The sequence below is a fragment of the Aquila chrysaetos genome (genome assembly GCF_900496995.4).
Source record: "Aquila chrysaetos chrysaetos chromosome W unlocalized genomic scaffold, bAquChr1.4 W_unloc_1, whole genome shotgun sequence".
Lineage (NCBI taxonomy): Eukaryota > Metazoa > Chordata > Aves > Accipitriformes > Accipitridae > Aquila > Aquila chrysaetos.
Genome location: NW_024470321.1, coordinates 137,762 through 160,717, shown reverse-complemented (window position 1 = coordinate 160,717; position 22,956 = coordinate 137,762). Strand labels below are relative to the sequence as shown.

The window sequence follows — 22,956 nt, the reverse complement described above, 5'->3', positions numbered from 1 at the left end:
AGGGGTGTCCAGTACACTTGAATCGATTGCCCCAGGGGTGGAAACACAGCCCCACCATTTGCCATGGACTAATCCAGACTGCACTGGAAAAAGGTGAAGCTCCGGAACACCTGCAACACATTGATGACATCATCGTATGGGGCAACACGGCAGAAGAAGTCTTTGAGAAAGGGAAGAAAATAATCCAAATCCTTCTGAAAGCCGGTTTTGCCATAAAAGAAAGTAAGGTCAAGGGACCTGCACAGGAGATCCAGTTTTTAGGAATAAAATGGCAAGATGGACGTCATCAGATCCCAATGGACGTGATCAACAAAATAGCAGCTATGTCCCCACCGACTAATAAAAAGGAAACACAGGCCTTCTTAGGTGTCATGGGTTTTTGGAGAATGCATATTCCAAATTACAGTCTGATTGTAAGCCCGCTCTATCAAGTGACGTGGAAGAAGAAGATTTTAAATGGGGCCCTGAGCAACAGCAAGCCTTTGAACAAATGAAACGGGAGATTGTTCATGCAGTAGCCCTTGGGCCAGTCCGGGCAGGACAAGATGTTATAAATGTGCTCTATGCTGCAGCCGGGGAGAATGGCCCTACCTGGAGCCTCTGGCAGAAAGCACCCGGGGAGACCCGAGGCCGACCCCTGGGGTTTTGGAGTCGAGGATATCGAGGATCCGAGGCTCGCTATACTCCAACTGAAAAAGAGATACTGGCAGCATATGAAGGAGTTCGAGCTGCCTCAGAAGTGGTTGGTACTGAAACACAGCTCCTCTTAGCACCCCGACTGCCAGTGCTGGGCTGGATGTTCAAAGGGAGGGTCTCCTCTACACATCACGCGACTGATGCCACGTGGAGTAAGTGGATTGCACTGATCACACAAGGGGCTCGCATAGGAAACCCCAGTCCCCCAGGAATTTTAGAAGTGATCACGGACTGGCCAGAAGGCAAAGATTTTGGAATGTCGCCAGAGGAGGAGGTGGCACGTGCTGAAGAAGCCCCGCTGTATAATTAACTGCCAGAAAATGAGGCACTATGCCCTGTTCGCTGACGGATCCTGTCGCATTGTGGGAAAGCATCGGAGGTGGAATGCTGCTGTATGGAGTCCTACACGACAAGTTGCAGAAACTGCTGAAGAAGAAGGTGAATCAAGTCAGTTTGCAGGGTGAAAGGCATCCAGCTAGCGTTAGACATTGCTGAAAGAGAAAAGTGGCCAGTGCTCTATCTCTATACTGACTCACGGATGGTGGCAAATGCCCTGTGGGGGTGGTTACAGCAATGGAAGCAGAGCAACTGGCAGCGCAGAGGTAAACCCACCTGGGCTGCCGCAGTGTGGCAAGATATTGCGTCCCGGCTAGAGAATCTGGTTGTAAAAGTACGTCACGTAGATGTTCACGTACCCAAGAGTTGGGCCACTGAAGAACATCAAAATAACCAACAGGTGGATCAGGCTGCCAAGATTGAAGCGGCTCAGGTGGACCTGGACTGGCAACATAAGGGTGAGCTAGTTATGGCTCTGTGGGCCCATGATGCTTCCAGGCCATCAGGGAAGAGATGCAACATATAGATGGGCTCGTGACCGAGGGGTGGACTTGACCATGGACACTATCGCGCAGGTTATCCATGAATATGAAACGTGCTACAATTAAGCAAGCCAAGCGGCTAAAACCCCTGTCGTACGAAGGGCAATGGCTGAAATATAAACAGGGGGAGGCCTGGCAGATTGACTATATCACACTCCCACAAACTCGCCAAGGCAAGCACTATGTGCTACAATGGTGGAAGCAACCACCGGGTGGCTGGAAACATATTCTGTACCCCATGCCCGCCCGGAACACTATCCTGGGCCTTGAAAAGCAGGTCGTGTGGCAACATGGCACCCCAGAAAGAAATGAGTCAGACAACGGGACTCATTTCCGAAACAACCTCATAGACACCTGGGCCAAAGAGCATGGCATTGAGTGGGTGTATCACATCCCCTATCATGCACCAGCCTCTGGGAAAATTGAGCGATACAATGGACTGTTAAAGACTACATTGAGAGCAATGGGGGGTGGAACCTTCAACCATTGGGATACACATTTAGCAAAAGCCACCTGGTTAGTCAACACCAGAGGATCTGCCAATCGGGGTGGCCCTGCCCAGTCAGAATTTTTACGTACTGTAGAAGGGGATAAAGTCCCTGTAGCGCACATAAAAAATATGTTAGGGAAGACAGTCTGGGTTACTCCTGCCTCAGGCAAAGGTAAACCCATTTGTGGGATTGCTTTTGCTCAAGGGCCTGGGTGCACTTGGTGGGTGATGCGAAAAGATGGGGAAGTCCGATGCGTGCCTCAAGGGGATTTGATTTTAGGTGAGAATAGCCAGAATTAAACTGTATGATATTAGTTGCTATGTAACCCTGCTACTGTATGTTATCATTACTATAATTGTTATATGCTATATCCATGGTACTACAGTAAGAACCACTTAGATCAAGCAAGAAAGAACTGTGATAAAACTGAGCGAAGTGCAGTAGTGATGGAACCAGAACTGACTCCAGCATGCAACAGTCCAACGGTGCACACCATGCTCCTGCTGCTTCCAATGTCACCTGCTCGTCACACCGCACTGAAGCCCTATCCTGCTCTGCAGACTGAGAGGACTTTGCACCATCCCTCCTGCCCAGAAAAGCTGGTATGACAGATGGAGCCCAGAGTCGGGAACTAAATGAACAATCATTTCAAACATTGAAATCAACAATCATTTAATGGACATAACCCATAAACTAAAGGAATGATATCTCTGTGTGTGTATACATATATATACATATCATTGTTCATATGTCTCAAAGGGATGGAAAAGGTGATGATGATTGACCAGGATGTAACTAAAGGTATGGGAACTGAGCATGACGTCAATGGTATAGAATAAGGGGTGGATACTGTCCTAGTTTCAGCTGGGATAGAGTTAACTGTCTTCCTAGTAGCTGGTACGGTGCTATGTTTTGAGTTCAGTATGTGAAGAATGTTGATAACACTGATGTTTTCAGTTGTTGCTAAGTAGTGTTTAGACTAATGTCAAGGATTTTTCAGCTTCTCATGCCCAGCCAGCGAGAAAGCTGGAGGGGCACAAGAAGTTGGCACAGGACACAGCCAGGGCAGCTGACCCAAAGTGGCCAACGGAGTATTCCATACCATGTGACGTCCCATCTAGTATAGGAACTGGGCAGTGGGGGCGGGGGATCGCCGCTCGGGGGACTAAACTGGGTGTTGGTCGTCGGGTGGTGATTGCATGCTGCGCATCATTTGTACATTCCAATCCTTTCATTATTGCTGTTGTCGTTTTATTAGTGTTATCATTATCATTATTAGTTTCTTCTTTTCTGTTCTATTAAACCGTTCTTATCTCAACCCGCGGGTTTTGCTTCTTTTTCCCGATTTTCTCCCCCATCCCACTGGGTGGGGGGGAGCGAGGGGGCGGTGAGCGGTGCGTGGTGCTTAGTTGCTGGCTGGGGTTAAACCACGACAGTCCATTCCAGGTAAGGAAGAAAACTTCATACACTCTCCCTCCTGCAGCTCACCTGCATTTGTTGCCATGATGCATACGCAAAGATCTCCACCTATGAGCACCTCCAAAACCTGTCAGATGCACCTACTGGCTGCCAATTTGCATACTTGCTGTTCAACCCTACCTCTTGGTAAAAGAAAACATTCACACTCAGATGTCAACTAGATTTGACAAGATGTCATACTGTTGCTACAACAATTAAAAATTCTCCACTCAAAAGCACAGAGCACACTTGCTTCTATTTACAGAATTTGCAGATGGATGAATGCATGATGCAACAGTTGCTCTATATCAATTTACACCACCTGGAGAAACTATGGGTATTTAAAACACAATATAGAACGTAAGGATAAGCTCTCAATCACCATCAAATGAACTAATTTGTGTTGCACAAATGATCAACACTGAGGATAACTTGTTTAAAATTAAATAAACCAAGCCATTTACTTACCATTGGCAGCCTGGATTGAAGCATCTGGAGATCTTCATAACCATAAATCTGCTTGAAGACAGATAAAAATAAAACATCATGATAACACTTTTCTCTGACGCTGACCAATTTGGGGCTTTAAACAGAGTTTGACCTAGGTCCAGTCTATTTTAAAGGTGTACAGCTACACGTCGCATTGTGCTATCATGGCACACTGTAGCATTTTAAGACTAGTAGAGCTAAGCTTAAAATGGCTTGTCACTCCGATGTTGTTTCATGGTGACAGCAGTCCTCTGAGGAGAGTATTACTGTCCCATCTTCAATACTGTTTTCACAGATGCATCATTCATCAACTTGTGAAAAATCTACAGGGCATTCAGATTTGAGAGTAAGAACAACAGTCGCCTTTGCTTTAATCATTACTTCTGAGAATAGCAGGATTTAAGATTCAATGACTAGACCACAAAGCAAGCTATGGTATCCCCTCACATTCAGTGTGATACAGAAAAATGATTAGAATAAAGTTTCTGATTCAAAAAACAGATAACCAAAAATATGTTGATCCTGGTCAGACATCAAAAAGCTATGTGCAATCTTTCAAAGTATGACAGACAGGACACATGGCACATTTCAACCATTACTATAGTAAATCTATTCCAGTAACACAAACCTGAATGAGTCTAATTTTACTCAAAGGGCCTAAAACCTGATACCACTGAAAACCATAGCAACACGCACGTTTAGCTTCAACAGCAGCCACATCAGGTCTGTACCAACAGTTCTGCAGTTTACTATCAACAGTAAACCCTCACTGAATACATTTCACATATTCTTCAGCATTTGGAACAAGAATTCCAGGTGCAACATGTGCCAGCAGAAATGCCTTGGCATAGACAGCAGCAGGTCTGGAGGGCCCACTTGCACCAAGGGTTAAGCAATCAAGGACGGGAACAATTAAATTGCTTACTGGGTAGGCAGGCAGAAGTCCTCCAGGTCCCACAATATACTGGTTATGCAACAAGGGCGGTACACCTTGGGGCAGGTTTGGGGGAGCTTTGCCTGTAGAATCAAAATACAGACACTTTAACAAGCCTTTAGAAAAGAAAAGGCTTCAGCATTGAGACAAGATAGCTCACAAGCCCTGGCGGCTGCACTGTCATAGCTTGTAAAGAGCAGATCTACGCAGAAGAATTTTGTACTGGTTGATTGAAAATGCTCAAAATAGCCTGAAGAGTTTAACCACGCCTCAAGGAAGGGAAAGCACAGGCTGCTTAAGACTGAAAACAGTCCCATCAGAGAACAGTCTGATTTTGTCATTTACTTTGTCCAAGAGGATTACAAGAATTACAGGAACTTCTCCTTTCCTCAGTCCTCTCCTGAAGGGCAAAATTCAGGCATTGTTCTCAATCTAAGAGAGCAAATTCTCTCCTTTCATTTTCTGCTCTGTCAACACATTCCCCTTTATCACCAGCAATAGACTGGAAAACATGAAATGTTGCCAGCATACTTTTTGCGGGTGACTTATTGCAGCTGGGAATAGCAAAGAGAAGAAGATTGAAACAGTTTCAGTTGCCTCCATGAAGCAGTGCTAGGAAGCAGAAGAACAAAAAAATGCACTTTGGCCAGTCATCAGACACTTCATTTACAAGGTATTGGAACGAGAAATGAGAAATCCTTCTGTAAGTAAGTTTGATCTTAATATTTAAATCATTCACTTCCCTCCATAGGATTTCCTTTTAGCAGTTCAGGTTGATTAGAGAAGCAAGAGAGAATTTAGCATTGCTTCCACTTCAGTGCAAGAAGCCTCCCCACCTTCTCTGTGAACCCTTTTTCTGAAGTGCTATTTGCTGTGGAATGACCCAGACATCAGACACTTTTTTCCTTTCTGTAGATGTGGCAGTGGGGATGTGGCATATGATAATGAGGACACTGCACTATATTTTGATACTGCCAAATGGATTCAAGTCACAGACAAGACTGAAATTAAGCTAATGTGAACTCACAGCCAAGAGCTGATCACAACCTGGAATACAAACTGGGCGAATCTCCTAGCCCAAAACTTCCAAAGTCAGAACTGCTCTGGCGTCTATTTATAAAGCTCTTTGGGGATGGAATGTGCTATATAAATGCCACATAACACCCTAACAAATATTTCAAATACACAAAACCAGACAACTTTATTTTATAAGCCAGCAAATAAAGCATGCCGAAAAGGCTAGTCAAGAGTGTGGATTTCTTAGCACAGTTATGGCTGGTGAGATGCTCAACTGACATCCCTGCTGACTGAAGTCCTCTGTCTATCCATGTGATCTGTTAATATTGCAAACCTGAAGACACTAAGGGAGCCGCCCGTGTGGTAGCAGCTGGTATAGACACACTGGTAACGCCCAGGCCAAGGCTGTTTGTAGTGTTCATACTGCTTGCCATGCTGACAACTGAAGAGGTGGTGCTAGTAGCTGAGCTTGAAACAGTTGAAAAGGTTGTTTGAGGGCTGGAGTGAAGTTGTGTTCTCAACACTAGTGTGCTAGAAAGGAGACAAAACAATGAGGATCACAGAGCAAATAAACCACAGTGGAAGATGCTGGGGGGGGGAACCAAACCAAAACCGACAATCTTTTAAGTAACAGCAGCACATGCAAAGAAAAAGATACGCATTATCTATGTACCAAGCAAGCAACTAAATTGCATGCTTGTGATTTTTAAGTATTCAAAGAAAATTATTATGAGAGTTAAATTCAAACCGCTATATCATCACAAAATTAAACCACAGTAACTCAAATGTCACTCCATTGCATTATTTCTTGCCCTTTGCTTGTATACTCTTTTAAGCTAGTACTTGTTATGTTAAAATAAACTCCTATATTCTTCCAAAAGACGGTATTGTTTTCAAAATACAGAACACTGCTATCGTGATTTCCTCAATGCACTTGTGGAATTTAAAAGATTAAAACTGCAGTGCCCCACAACAGAGTCAATGTGGTAAACTGAAACACAGACCAGATGTATTACAGGAACACGTGAGGATAAAGGAGTTCCTGGTTTGAATCCAGCACAATACAGTGCCTTAGCTGTAAGCCGATCACACTTGCAAAACAGTGTCATCAACACACAGAAGCCAAAACAACTCTGACAACAGAAAAGAAGGACATTGGATAAGTGTGAATTTTTAAGTTACATATTCAGTAGGAATGGAGCATTTCAAACCAAAATACAGGCATAAAGCAAAGCAGTAACCTATCTGCACACCGCAACTGGGATTGTACAGAAGTACCCCATCACAGAACAAGGCAGTGTCTCTCTGACTTTTGTTTGTGCAACCCTCATCTAGAGCACTGTGTTCACTACCATTTGCCTTGTTCTCTCAAATGCATTAAATACACAGGTGACAACAATGCCACATGGTAAACTCTAAAATCATCTGTCATGAGGCATTTGTCATGACATGTATCATTCCATCACCTGCATTTTGCCAGCTAACCTCTCCAGTGGAGACTGCTAACAGTCCACATTTTGGAGAAGTTTCAGACAGCCACTTCTAAAGATTTTTTTTTTTTTAAATACATTTGTTACAAGAAGTTCTTTCTTTATTCTATCCCCCCTTGCTGGCATGAAAATTTCCTCTACGGTTGTGTGACTGGCAAGTCTCTGTAATAGCTGTTCCTGATCTAGTACAAATCACAAGTGGTAAAGACTTTTTTTACCACTAGAGGGGCTGGCAGTCCTTCTTCCCTGAGATAAGGCTCTTGTTTCAGTTCTTAGTGTACTGGGACACAATGAACTTTAAGAGAGGGTCTTAATCATCAGATAAACTGACTATATGCCAAACATCTGTTGAAATGCAAATAGGACTTACTGCATGTGATGTGCTTGAAGACAACACTGAGGCAGGGGAGAGGCTGCTCTGATGATTGGAAAGGGAGCTAGAAAAAAATTGCAAAGAATTAATAAAATTAATTTTTCCTAGAACATTTTTTAACACATATATATGTATATACACAAACACAGAGTAAGCAGTAGGATATTAAAGAATAAAAATTGTAGGTATGAGTATACACATACACAGTAGGATACTGAAGAAAAAATTGTCGGGGGGGCGTATATATACACATATATATGTGTGTGTATATACACACACACCCCTACAGACATTTTTTCCTTTACCTAATATCCTACTACTGTTTAATGAAAAAAAATTGAAGTACAGAGACAACTATTACTAACAAGAAACATCTAAAACACCATTCATTTGTATTTATCAATTTACTCTATTTTTAGAAAAACAATAGTTGCTTCAGGAATTACGTAGCAATGACTCCAAGACACATAAAGTCCAAAACCAGAAGGTTCACACAACACATGGTTCGCTTCTCATTCCTTCCCTGAGCAACTGCTGCTGCCTGCCACAGGGCACAGATATTAATTAGGTGAGGCAGTGCTTTGGTTTGACTCACTATGGTATTTCTCGCATAACCTGCATAACATTAGTTCAACCAATTAGAACTGCAGGGTATTTGCCCCATAACTCTGCCAAAAGCCCCAACACACTCTCAAAAGACAGGGCTCAAAAAAAACAGCAAATGAAGAGCATCTGTGAAAGCCCAAAAATTAGACATACTACTACAGAATCTGGCAATTTAATCAAGGCTGGTTCATACCGCTACGCCCCACCAAAAATAATTTCCTCTTTGAAAAGATGAATCAGAACTATCAGTTCAGTTTTATACATACACTGTAAAATATGAAAATAAAGAATCCCTTGATGAAACATCTGCAGATAACTCCATTTTAGGAAGCAACTCTGCTTTAGCACCACCTTTTTTCCCTAGCTGACCAGGCCTGTGAACTTTTGGCAGTAACAGCAGCACTGACATTCATCTGTAATCCAAAGATCTTTAAATGTCTCCCTGAAAGGTGACTGAAACTGGTTCTTAAACATTTACACTGACTAAAGTTATACCTTACATTCGAGGTCAAGAACATAACTTACAGTACAGCATGGAATAAACAAAATGAACACTGAACAAAGGCAAACAAAACAAAGCATAAAAAAATATGTATGGTTTGGTGCTCAAAAAGCCCCTCCTCATGTGAAATCAGAAGCAAGGGAGATCCTAACCATAACAAATATTTTAGTGTTCTCTATGGAAATAGCCACAAGAAAATACAGCAGTTTTCATAACAAAGCTGCAGGCTAATTATATGCCCTAATTTAAGGGCAAACACTTCTGGCAGCTCTTCGAGGTGTGGGACCAGAATAAAACTTGGCAGTTTCATAGATTAATTTTACTTCGACTCTTTAAAGCTGTTCCCTGTCTGCAGGAATTACAATGACACCACTTCAGGCAGCAAGGAAAGAAATGGTTCAGTCCAACATATGGTTTTAAACCACTCCCTCGCCTACTCTCCCTGGCTCTTCTAATAAGCCTTAATTGACCATCTGACCTACGGTAGAGACGCAGACAAGAGCCACCAGCACAATCAAGTCAGACATGCCTAGAATTCAGGAATCATCTTTTCATGGTGCTTGGTATCTGTCCAACAGCATCAATCCTCCAACTAAAATTTTTACCAGTGTACACAGCTTTTCAACAAACAAATGTGGGGAGAAGATGTTTCTAATGTGAATGGAGTAATTCTTGTTATTTGACACATTTACCATTTTATTCAACAGAAAACACTAGTGTATTAAAAGAGAATCAACCGTGTCCTAGCTGTGAAACAGAAAAAACCCCTGTGATAGCCCATCAAATTAGTTTCTTATATTAACAAATACAGTACAAAGGTGAGTATTAAAATATAACTCAACCAGTAATAGCCTCAGATGTCACCTGCCTGAGGATGAAGCTCAAGTAACAGGCACTGAAAAATCAGACAGATAGTGCAAATGAGCTAAGCTGTGCTAAATGCACTTCCAGGAACACCAATCTGATATTTCAAAGTGTCTTAAGGAAATGTCTTAGAAAAAGAAAAAACACGCACTGTCCCTGTGGAATTATTTCTGGTTTTTAATTTTAAGAAATACAAATATAAATGAAACTACAATATTTCAAAATTAGCCAGGAAGTAAACTGTTAAGGAATGATTTCAAACATATGACACTAAACAAACAGCAGGCACTGTGGACAAAGTAGGGAAAACAAAGTGGGGGAATCAATTTAGCTGGCATGATTGAAGCAAGAGCCACTTGAAACACAAAGTTGTTTATATACCATGAAAACTTGAGGACAGCAACTGCTCCATCATTAAGAGGCAGCCCAGAGCTCATACTTTGCAACCAGAAACATTCTGGTTTCTTCTGAATCTCTCCCCTAATTCCAGTTAATGTCAGAAAAGGGGACCCTGGTGTCTGACAGCCCCATACACAATCACCCTCATGTTTGCCCTTTCCCCAAAATTGAACCCCTTTCAGTTTATCACAACTCCTACTGTACCTGCTTAACTGGGAAAGTGAGCTGCTGGCCAAATCACTGGACTGAGGCAAGCTGGGCAACGTTGCTGTGTGCTGCGATGCTGAAGGCAGAAGTGAAGCAGTGGTGGATACCACGCTAGGCAGAGAACCAGCAGAAGGTAGTGAGGGAGAAGGCTCTGCCTTGGGCGCTGGAACTGATGAAGTAGCTGCAACGAGTTAAAAAGAGGCATTCAAAGACAAATTCCAGCATACCTGACATCCCAGCCTGGATCCAGGAACACAACAGTATTCTCCCCTTGGTTTACAAAAACCTGACCATTAAGGACCAGTAACAGTATCAAGCAATCTGGCTATTAATGAAAATTCAAACAGCAACAGAACTATAATTTTTTCCCTTTAAGTTCTTCACCTATAATAGATTTATAATTTTCACTGCTACACATGTAGTAAACTACAGTCTTCTGCACTTCACCTCCCACTATCTGGATTACTAACTTTTGCTCGCAAGTCAATCCTCATTTTAAAATTCCTTGCATTTGGTTCTGCAAACAAAAGTCATTTGTGCTTTTCAAGGCACTATACAAATCTGCTTTTACCTACAGCTCTGCTGCTTCATTCCAACCTACATGGCACCTTTGATATTTGAGACTTGGATCGCTGGAGTACAAGGGCACATACAACTTACCAGTTTGGAGAACTGAGTCAAATGTGTAATGCAGTAGAATAAAAGAAGCTACAATAAAAGGCCACAATTGAGCACAGCATTAAGCACTTTTAATGGCTAAAGAGTTGTCAAATATTGTCTTATTTTATTTGACCTAGATAACAATAAGCGTTTAGCATTAAAATTACTTTTTAGGCTATACAGAGTAGAACTTGTTTACCACGGATGTGCCTTTCCAAAGGATCACTATACTGTAATAAGACATTGAACAACTCTACTGCCCAACATAATACCCAGCTGTTTCTACACTTATCTCTTGTCCTCTGAAGATAATACACAGAATTAGAGGCACTCACCCACCAATAAAACTCAGAAAGTGTTGAGCCCTGCCTTCTGCTGGGCCATGCTTCTATACCACACCAGAGACCACTACCCAGTGGATCATCACTAACTTGCAATGCACGTGAAGACAGTCTTAGAATGTTCACCAAACAAGTCAAATATACGCTTGGAAGTTACGCATCACAGTTTGTTCATGTTATTGGTTTGGTTTCCTCACTAAATGACCCAAGTCAGGTTGCTGGATTGGGTGCTACGCAAACAGAAATCAAGAGGTTTTGGCCTTGGCAATAAGTATGAGGGTAACTGACAACAGAGCAGGAAATTCAAGTGACAGACAGAAACATAGTTATGAAGGTGGCAACTATATCACCTGATACTTCCTGGCAAGATACATATACAAATAAGTAAATAACATTGACAACTCTCAATACATTTAGAACAGGGTTCCCTTCTTGAAGTAAAAGTAGATGTCCTCAATACAAGGGACAGAATCACCATCTTCATTAAGACCCCTTATAGGATGCCTTGAACATGATGTGCAAGACAAAGAAAACCAGGAGACAAATAGGATAGTCAGAATTATAACACACCAGCCATGCTTTGAACTAAGGGTTTAGGAAGCATGAGATCTGGATATTAAAGGACAGCAGCAAAGATGAGAGATGAACAACTAAGAATATTATCGGCACATACAGAAGGGAAAAGGTCAGTACTTTCAAATGTTAAGAAGAAGAGAGAATTTCAAAATAGTTTGGATGCATGAAATAGATACATGGAAGACAACTGATTCCAGTTTATGTGCTTGAGATACAGAAAAAACCAAAAGTGTTCTCAAAAGAGAACTGGCATTGAAAAAGGGACTAATAAAGCCATTACAGAATAATTACAAAAATATTAGGAATTCTCAGATCTTTGTTTTCCATAGCAAAAAGACAAGTCCTGTAGTGAATTTCATAAATTGTTTATTAATTCTGTACACAAGGGTAATAAAGTTTTCCACTTGAAAAGTTTTTTTTATATATAGCAATCTTTTAAGTGGTAACTCTTTGGGCATATACACTCCTCCTGCTCATTTAAATTGAACCTGGCACTAACAAAACACTGTTTACAGGTCTCAATACTCAACTTCTTTCTACTCAGAAGTATAAAAAAAAAAAAAAAAAAAGGCTTGTCCACTAACGACCTACCTGAAGAGATGTTTAAGAGGAGGACAGACCTAAAATTGAAGTGTTGGAATTCCAAAAGATGTTAATTCACACTGCTGCCCTTGAAAACTTCCACAGAGCAGCACATAAAAGTCAGAAGAGTGAATACTATAATTATTTTAACTCCAGGAAGAGAGCTGTAGGGGTGCTACAAGTAAAATACCATGTTAGAAATAGTCTAAGATGAAGATAACAGTTAACGCCTGTATCAGAGCCAGTACTGTTATTGTTACTCCGCTGCAAGGCAGCAAGCTACCCGGCAGAGGGAGCATGTTAGTCACCCTTATTCCCCATAGGCTTGTAACAGGGCATAAGTAGCACTATACCCAGTGAGAGGTGCATTCAAACAATGTGACTTTGTTTCATTACAGCTAAATGCTATTCGCAGCTTCCCAACTGAGAATTGGAAGAATTGCTAAGAAATTTGATAATAACTTTTAATTTTATATTAATTTACTTTAATTTTATATTAATTTTTGGCAGATAAATTAAAAAGAAAAAGCAGCAGCAAAGCAGCTTCTCTAATTCTAAGACTGCTTAGGTTTGTAGATTTAATAGGGCTGCTTTCATATTTCAGTTTTAGTCAAGAAGCAAGCAGTATATCCTATGCAAGTACAAAATAAACTCAAATGGGTCAGCTAAAAATTAGCCAGTGAAAACAATATAAAACCTTAAACCAGATGTCACTGGAACAGTTGTGCGCACGCAGCAAGTAGTAAGGAAAGATCAGAAAGTCCTGTGCACAACCAAGCTTTGTAAACTTACTGTCAAGAGTTGCCTGTGTTCTAACACCGCTGTGCCCGTTCTGTAAACAAAGGAGAAATGAATAAATCATCTTAGAGGTATATTAAATTTTCAGACTGAATCACACATTGAACATGCTTCATGCAAAATTCTATATTCATTCTAAACTGAAAGACAAAAAAGGCAGGAAATTAACTTTTTACTGCCTTTAACAAAACCACATAATAAAGTTGTCTCAAGTGCAATGTCCCCTGAACATACAGAACCCCATGTACTGCCCATACTACACCCATCAGCAGGAGACCTTCCCATGTACTGTATATAACATAAACTTCAGGTTCACACCAATAGGAAAGAATGAATTGCATTAACATATAGGAAATGGTTGTGCTTTTGATCTAATGCAACTCTCAATTTTAACTATCCAAGTTACACAGAGATGGCAATTTTTTTCCATTGAAAGATAAGACTTGAGAAAGCACCAGTTGTTTTTTGGATAACACGGGAGTAAAGAAGTAGATAGTCTACGCTTGATCCTCACCAGTACATATGAGCTAGTGCAGAAGATAAGTGTGACTGAGCCATTACATAACAAAGGCCAGAAGTAAATAAACTTACAAACTCTCACAAGTTCCTTAAACATCTAATAAATTAAGTTCTCTTAAAACAAACCTACATTTCATACACAGACAGTAGGTGCTTTTGAATATCTCCCAAGAGAGATCCTCTCTGTCCTAGATTAGACGTCTCCCTATGCTTTTTAAAATAAAACATGAAACTAATTCCCACTGCTGTTTAAATCCAACAAAAGAGTAATGCTGGAGGGGTCACAAACAGTTTGGGATCCATTTGCTAGGTGCCATATAAATTTAATAAATAATATACCTTTGGATAGAAACTGTCAGGTTATGGCAAAATACCACGACTAATATTTACACACGGAGATAGTTCCTTTTTTAAAAGCTAAGCTTCAGGGAAGGAAACTCAACTAGAATGTTAAGTGTTGCTAAGAAAAAAGGTCAAACAGCAATTTAAGATGTCAAAACCCATACAATCAGAGGCTCTTATATCCCAAATACAAAAAATGGCTACACAATAGGAAAAGAAAAAACAAATAACAGAGTGAACTTGGGAATCAAAAATACCACTTGGCTTGGTTAAAATATTAACATAGCAGGGTAATACAAGTCTAACATGGATAAGAATATTTCACCTTTTTCAAGGTCTTATTTCTGAAATTCACTCACCGTAACTGCAACAGGGGTTGATTCAGATGGAGCCATGGAGCTTTGGTACGTTATCCTACTATGCACAGAAGTCTGGTCATAGGAGGAAGTTGTTACTGGGCTAGTGCTCTGGGATGAGCAGGTCAGACTGGAAGAGGTGATGGCAGAGGTTGTGTAGGTGGACTCCTGTACTGTACTGGATATTGGCAAAGAGGTATTCAAAGGATCACTGGAAAAAGTAAAAAATTATTTATCATCTTGGTAAACGACATCTCAAACACCTTCATGAAAGTATCAGCTCCTATACAGTTATCTAGAACTACCTTAAACATGTAGTCAAATCTACATTATTTATACTAGAAAATCTAATAATAAAAAAAAATATATATAATTTTGCTTTGGTCCCCAGTAATCGCTGCTTCAAAACCATCAGCTGCACTAAGCACCATTCACCTTCCTCCTGCCAGCCCAACCAAAACAAGAGTTTACACACAAGCACTTTTCAGTCATGTTATTTCCACCTTCTCAAAGGATAAATTAATGATCATAATCTCTCTTTTTTAAACAACTAGATCCATAAAGTCTGGTATATGATGAGAAACACCCAGTCTCTTTTTACAATAGAATTCTAACATTATAGTAGCAGTCTAACAGAATGAACTATGCAAAGAGGAAAAAATACTTTAAAACATGCAGGAGTGTTTTACTTTCTAAACAGCTTAAATAATTTATAGAACTAGAAATGAATGTGAAAGTTCATTTTTACTAATATTTCTGAATTAACTTCAGGAAGCTTTTTACTGAAGCCAATTTTTGAATGAATAAGGAAGAAAAAAATGGGTTACTGGTATGTTGACATTTATCATTGGCTATTTTAGCATTTCAGTAAGAGCTTCAGCATACTGAAAAGCCTGGCTGCTTTTCTCATCCCATAGGAGCATCAGATCTGTAATCTGGCGCCAATCTACTGACACACATATATGGTACAAGGGTCATCTCTCCTGGATCAGAAGCAGAAAAATTCGGGTTGTGAGGAACAAACCCTCAAACAATTAAACATGAGAAAGCAATTCTATAAAGGGTAGCTTATTATAAGGTTATTTACATTCATGTCATCTCCAGCTTCACATCGACCCATCCAGGGAGATTTTGATTGTCATTAGAAAATAAATTTCTCCTTTAAGATGCCATCCACAGAAAACACTTAGCCTTACAAGTCATCATATTTCCCCCTCCCATTCATTACATGGTAACTGTGCCTTGATGTTTTTGGCACAAACTTGACCCCTTAAAGAAGACATGTAAGAATGCACAAGGGGAACTCACACGTACTTTCCAGACTTTGAGTACAAGCTATTGTTGGTCGCCTGGCTGGTATTCTCACTGCTTGAAGTTGATCCAAACTCTGGGAGTGCAGGCTCTGATCCAAACTCCAGAGCTCCAAACTGAACATTTAACCCTGTCACATCTGCTGATCCAGGCATCTCAACTGCAGAGGCAGGAATCTTAAAGGAGGGAAAAAGTGCCATAATTCCTTTGCATGCAGTATCTGTATTAAAGATATCAGTAACTGACACCCTCTCCTCCCTTAACTACAGGCTTCTTCAGTTACTGCCTCAGCCTTTGCTGTTAACTAGATCTGCAACTACCCCCCACTTTACATCACATAAATTAACTACATTCTTGTAACCTGGAATTAATTCATTGATTCTGTGCCCTGATCTGGAGCTGAAAGAGTAAGCCATACTATTCTACAATATCAAAGTGTCATCCGTGTCCATCCCCCTTCAGCCAACATTCATCTTGTGGTTACTAAGTCAATCCAAAATCACGCAGCAACAGTCATTTTCCACACAGAGCAATCAGATATGTGCTTGGAAAAGACAACATTACTGTATTTTGGACCTAAAAACTATCCAGCTTAGAATTTCCTGCTTTATAAACAAGAAATAGACCATGGTCTTTGCTCTCCTTCTCCCTAGCAACTTATACATAGAATAGAATCATAGAATCATTTAGGTTGGAAAAGACCTTTAAGATCATCGAATCCAACTGTAAACCTAAGACTACCAAGTCCACCACTAAACCATGCCCCCTAAGCACCATGTCTACACGTCTTTTAAATACCTCCAGGGATGGTGACTCAACCACTTCCCTGGGCAGCCTGTTCCAATGCTTGACAACCCTTTCAGTGAAGAAATTTTTCCTAATATCCAGTCTAAACCTCCCCTGGCGCAACTTGAGGCCGTTTCCTCTCATCCTATCACCTGTAACTTGGGAAAAGACACTGACACCCACTTCGCTACAACCTCCTTTCAGGTAGCTGTAGAGAGCGATAAGGCCTCCCCTCAGCCTCCTTTTCTCCAGACTAAACAACCCCAGTTCCCTCAGCCGCTCCTCATAAGACTTGTGCTCTAGACCCTTCACCAGCTTCACCGCTCTTCTTTGGACACTGTCCTGGTTTCAGCTGGGATAGAGTTAATTTTCTTTCTAATACCTGATATAGGATGTCTTGGATTCAGTATGAGAAGAATGTTGATAACACACTGATGTTTTCAGTTGCTGCTAAGTAGCGTTTAGACTAGAGTCAAGGATTTTTCAGCTTCTCATGCCCAGCCAGCAAGAAGGCTGGAGGGGCACTAGAAGTTGGGAGGGGACACAGCCAGGGCAGCTGACCCAAACTGGCTAACGGGGTATTCCATACCATGTGACATCATGTCCAGTATATAAACTGGGGGGAGCTGGCCTGGGGGGCAGATCGCTGCTTGGGAACTAACTGGGCATCAGTCGGTGGGTGGTGAGCAATTGTATTGTGCATCACTTGTTTTGTATATTCCAATTCTTTTATTATTATTATTGTCATTTTATTATTGTTGTTATTATTATTATTATTATTATTTTATTCCTTTCTGTCCTATTAAACTGTCTTTATCTCAACCCACGAGTTTTACTTTTTTTTCCCTGATTCTCTCCCCCGTCCCACTGGGTGGGGGGGAAGTGAGCGAGCAGCTGTGTGGTGCTTAGTTGCTGGCTGGGGTTAAACCGCGACAGACATGCTCCAGCACCTCAATGTCTTTCTTGTAGTGAGGGGCCCAAAACTGAACACAGTATTCGAGATGCAGCCTTACCAGTGCCGAGTACAAAGGGATGATCACTTCCCTAGTCCTGCTGGCCACGCTATTTCTGATACAAGCTTTTGTATGTTTATATGTTTACTAAGGACAAGCCACCACTCAATTACCCACCTTAGATGCTGGAGTTATCCTCCGTTTTGGTGGTTTTATCTGTTTCTGCTGGGTTTGATGGGCAGTCACTGCCTGGTTATCCATAGATATAGTGGGAAGCTGTAACATTTTGCTAACAGCTGTAGAGGTGTCTACTGGTGATGGCTCATGGAGTTTTATCTGGGAGAAGGACTCCAGCCCAGGAGGAGGAACAGGGACTGCCTGTGTTTGTTGTTGCTGTCGCTGGGTCAGCTGGCTCAGAACTGGGGATGGTTCAGGCTGGGATTTAAAGTCTGGTCAGCGTTGGGAAAAAGAAATATCAAAATTAAAGCATTAAACTGCTCTTCATGCTTCTAACTCTTTATGAAAGAATCTGGGTGACTTGACACGCTCGACAGCTATGATTTTATAAAGTGTGCGAGTCTTTCAGACATCACACAAGTTTCACATTGAACATTACCACTGCAATAATAAGGCCAACATTTGATATTCTCTACTTTAAACAAACAGCTGTGGGCAAGCGTTATTTAGCTTTCTTCAAAAATATGAAACCAAACCTACCTATGCAGTCACATAGTATTATCACACGTTAGGCCTCAAAAACTGTTACGGATTATTTTAATCAAACACTGCAAGTTTCACTGCAATTAACTGTGATGATAAATTGTGATTACTTCCAAGGGGTCTGAAGTTGCAATTTAGAGGTATTATGAGTTAGGATTTCCTGCCCCTACAAAGGAGAAGATTTTCAACACAAATAGGAAGTCATCCACCATCTCAATCTGGCTGAAAGTCAAGAGACACTGGAACACTGACAGGTTTTTTTCCAAGTCTTCCCCTTTCATATTTTTCAGACACTGAAAGCCAGGCAGTGGATCAGAGCACTGGTCAACAACCATAAGAGATCCACAGCATTTGCAATGTGAAGTTTTTTTATTCAGTTGGTAAAGTGCATTAGAAAGCAACTTAAAACATACGTAAACATTTTTTTTCAGAATTGCTGTGTGTCAAAGATTATAATGGCTACCAAATTGACTGCTTATCTATCTGGAAACATATACACATACACACAAGATAGATATAAGAGCTATCACTCTTCACAGTGAGAATACTGCTAGGAACTACACTGCAAAAAACAAGTTTGTGTCATTTTCACTGTTTCTACTAATTTTACTCAATTAAATGAAAAATCCATACAATTATGAATAGACAAAATGGGTAACCTGCATCATTCTCAGCACACGTAGACTTCACACTAGGGAAAGAACACTGAGATGCGATGCACATTATGAAGAAATTATATAGCACTCATTCAAAATTCATGTAATGGTTAGAAGAGAAAAAAATTGGGGAAAAAAAGACAAAATATGGTACAACCTTATACTCAGCTAGAAGCAGCATAGGCACAATGAAAATAAGTATTTTCCAGGATTTGTTGAGAAACAAAGTCACATCAAAGTTCCACTTAAATATTCAAGCACATTAAAACAAAGATGTCATTACATGAAGGCTCAACAACTTCTGAAGATGCAACGACATTTATGGATAGGCTTAAGCCGATCAAAACTTAGTTTGTGATATACTCATAATGTCTATTGCCAGCAAGTAAGTGTAACACTTACAATGTTGTAACCAATTATATTATTAGGATTACATTTTTTAGAAAAAGCTTTTTGTTTAAGGCCATTTTAAACTGTCATTGGCATTAAGAAATCTTACACGCTAACAGAGAGAGAAAGAGAGAGAAAACTACGTCAAAGCACTTACCAAACTGACTAAGGACTGAGGACTGAGTAACAGGCGGTTTTAGATCCCAGGATGATGTGGTAGTTGTGGTAGTGGTGGTAGAGCGACTATTGTTTTGTTGAGAGGTAAACTGACCCAAATCTGGAGATTTCAATTGGTCCAAGATTTGGGATCCAGTAGAGTTTGCCAATTTAGAGGATCCAAGTTCTCCAAAGCCAGAACAAAGAACTGCAGACTACCAAAAGACAAAAAAAGAGGGGAAGGAGTGGAGTGAAGTATTTAATAAATAATTTGAACATAACCATAGGGTCAATGCCTACAGTTGCTATTTGGCAGCAACCAAAACCTCTTCAATCCTAGATTACTAATAAATGACCAATAAAAAATTCAGCAGTTGTAGCATATGGCCAGATCCTCTCTGGTTATCACCGATACAACTTCCACCACTGTTGCAACAATACTGATTTACTTGAATCCATGCATCTCAAAATAGCATGTATTTACTAATAGTTGAACTGATTTTCAGAGAATAAATACAAGTGCCCAATTTCAAGCCCTCACAATCGACTCAGAAATAATCAGGTTTCCACAAAAAGCAGTCAGATATGTGCTTGGAAATAACACAACATAGTTTTCTGGTACTATAAACAAGTGATTTCATCCTAAACCAGCATGCAGTAAACGCATCTGCTCTCTACTCAAAAATTAATACAAATACTTCATGTAAACCGAGAAACAACTACTTAGCAAAAGCAGAAAAAAAAGTAATCCTTTTTTTGTGTGTGTGTGTGAATGGAAGGAATGGAATTCTTAATTCCATTCTTTCAACATTTGCAACCTGAATTTTACAAATACTGAAACATCTCATGAAATGACCAGTACTGGAAAAGTTGTTTAACCTGGAATATTTACTCATGAAAAATATTTAGAAAGCATAAGATAATTTTACCAGACTTTGAGGAGAATAAGAGTTTACAGCACTGGAGCTGCCAGTTCCTGATGCCATCTGGGTGTTGTGTTGAGAATTTGTGAAGACTAGGGCTTGGCCAAAGGTCTGCTGCTGGGGAGCCTCAAATGAGTTGCCTTCTGTCTCTTGGGTGGAAGTCACGGGTTTTTGAAGCAGTGTTACCAAATCAATGCTGTAAAAAAAAGCAAAGTTTGGCTGGAATAAACATGATGATTAGGCTGCGTTGAAACTGAAGAAAGCTGCCGTACCAGCAACAGAATTATTTCTGATTAACAGTCTTTTCAAATATTGCTTGTCTGCCATACAAAAAGAGGTAGAATAGAGGTTTTTGCCAGAAAGTAAAAATCTGCTAGCTGAAACCTTCCACTACAGTTAGAATATAAATTATCTTTGCTCTCTTTTCAAACATTATCAAATTTATAACATCATGTATCACATAAATAACCTATATGATTAATATAACCAAGTGACTGGAGATAAGTCATAAAAGATACATTACGTTTGAGTGGATCCTGCCTGCAAGCCCATTATATATATTGATAGTCCACGTTCTCTGTATATCACGCTATCCCTTTAAAAAGAGCAAGGGATCAAAGTCCTACCTCTGTATAGGGTGGGTATGAGGACAGTAAAGAATAAAGTCACACATGCAGCAATTGAGTGAATGTGTGATGACATGGAAGTCACAAGAGCAGCAGAAATAAAAGCTAAGTTTCTCAGATAGTAGGCACATATCCAAAATTACTCTACCACACATACCTGAGCGGGATGAGAAACATGAATTTTCTTATATTTAGCATGGCTTACTAACCCCTAACCACATGTTTAGCACAGGTTTATCCAAGGAAAAGCAAAGCATTCAGACAATAAAAGAAATCTACTCGAAAAATTCTGACTTAAGTTTATCCTAAATATACTGCAGGCTTAGGCTGAAGAGCTGCTTCCAGCACTTTCATTAGCATAGATTTCTTAATGCCCAAACCTTTCTTATGGCAAGCAAAACCAAAACAGCCAACACCCCCCCCCAAAAAAAAAACCCCAAACCAAAACACCAGAATTTTTGAGTTGATGAACTAAAATATTTTCTAACATAATTTGAGGGACATCCACTGGAAGAATATTTATTTGCATTAGAACAATGAACATGTGAACATATCACCTTTAAGAAGGAAAGGAATGGAATATAAACTGTAGACCAACTGACACCATGCCTCCTCCAGGTCATATCCACGTTATAAGGAAAATTTTGTTGCAGTCTGCAGTACAGCAGTACAGCTGTATCAGGACGCTTGGGACCATTAGGCCATCTAGTTTTCAGATCTCATGCTATCCAGCTACCGAAGTCTGCATCACGCAACTTTGACCTGCTCTCCTGGGACCTGAGGCTAATGCAGAGGCAACTGATTCCACAACATCATCAGCCAGGCATTTGGTGAAGACAAAGGCAAGCAAAGGAAGGCAGCAACTGCCATGTTTTTGGTTCTCTATCTGAACTCTATATCATCAGTTAAGGCAAGTAATTGTGATGCTTACCAGGAAATTCACCTTCTTGCCAACACAAGCTTTTCTGTTAACATATTTGTCAAAGCACTACGTTCTGAACAATTTCTGCATCTACAAGGGGCAGGCATTTTCTGGACAGCAAAGCCAGTGCTTCCTTTTCAACAGCAGCAAACTTTTCTTCCCAGCTATTTTTGTTCCTGCCTGTAAGCAGTCTTTGTGCAGAAGACAGGGTCTTCTCAGTATTATGTTCGTGGATTTGGTAAGTTTGGCTCGGCTTCTGTAGTCAATAATAGGTAACGCAGGAACCCACAAAACCAACGATTTGCAAGCAAGGCTTTCACAATTTTGAAATTAGCTTGACCAATCTCTGACCAGGGCTGCCCTGTATTTTAGTCAACATTTTATATGTGCAAGCTAACATTGATTCACCAAGCAGAAGGTTTTTAAAGTATAGGGAAACCATGGAAGAAGAGCTTACCTTTGCCCAGGAGTCACATGATTCTCAGCTGGAACAGAAGAAGCGGTGAAGACTTTTGTTTCAGAAAGCTGAAAAAGAGGGGGGGGAAGGTATTTTAATCATACACATGCTCACGCTTCACTGCTGCGACATCTGCAGAAATTCCATCTTGGTCAGATAAAAGTAAAGTCAAACTACCATTACAACCAGTTATGCTGCAGCTCTGCTTAAAAAGACAAAAACATGTAGTCAAACTTCAGCAAAGTCTCCTCCACAGAATCAAGTACCAATTTAATTAAAGTGTCAGGAAATTTGATCTACCGAACACACACAATGGTATACCAATGTAACTACATCAGTTTGGGCAATAGTTTAACTGAAAAATATACCAGTAGAAAGTAATTAACGTGACAGTTGGTATATCATCAGTGTAAAGATACCTTGTGCAGACATAATTTAGGCCTCCATAGAGTAGCTCTGATAAATCTTGTTGCAGAAG

The 22,956-nt window shown here is 40.4% G+C and overlaps 1 protein-coding gene and 2 non-coding genes across 3 annotated transcripts in view; all 3 read right to left on the bottom strand.

Annotated features, from left to right (window-relative positions):
- Positions 1 to 3,772: 3,772 nt before the first annotated feature.
- Positions 3,773 to 22,956, bottom strand: part of LOC115338108 (ubiquitin-associated protein 2-like) — a 68,701-nt gene continuing 49,517 nt past the window's right edge. The window contains 13 exon segments of the mRNA XM_041121355.1: positions 3,773 to 4,039; positions 4,938 to 5,029; positions 6,298 to 6,454; positions 6,456 to 6,494; positions 7,824 to 7,890; positions 10,402 to 10,585; positions 13,356 to 13,395; positions 14,582 to 14,789; positions 15,887 to 16,065; positions 17,806 to 18,077; positions 19,552 to 19,765; positions 20,480 to 20,669; positions 22,479 to 22,546. Of these exon segments, the coding sequence (XP_040977289.1) occupies positions 3,917 to 4,039; positions 4,938 to 5,029; positions 6,298 to 6,454; positions 6,456 to 6,494; positions 7,824 to 7,890; positions 10,402 to 10,585; positions 13,356 to 13,395; positions 14,582 to 14,789; positions 15,887 to 16,065; positions 17,806 to 18,077; positions 19,552 to 19,765; positions 20,480 to 20,669; positions 22,479 to 22,546 (1,833 nt within the window). The 3' untranslated portion in view covers positions 3,773 to 3,916.
- LOC121232914 lies at positions 16,381 to 16,465 on the bottom strand. Its single transcript, XR_005931762.1, has one exon. It is a non-coding gene; the product is annotated as a small nucleolar RNA SNORD121A (small nucleolar RNA).
- On the bottom strand, positions 20,088 to 20,171 carry LOC121232916. The gene has a single exon (XR_005931764.1). It is a non-coding gene; the product is annotated as a small nucleolar RNA SNORD121A (small nucleolar RNA).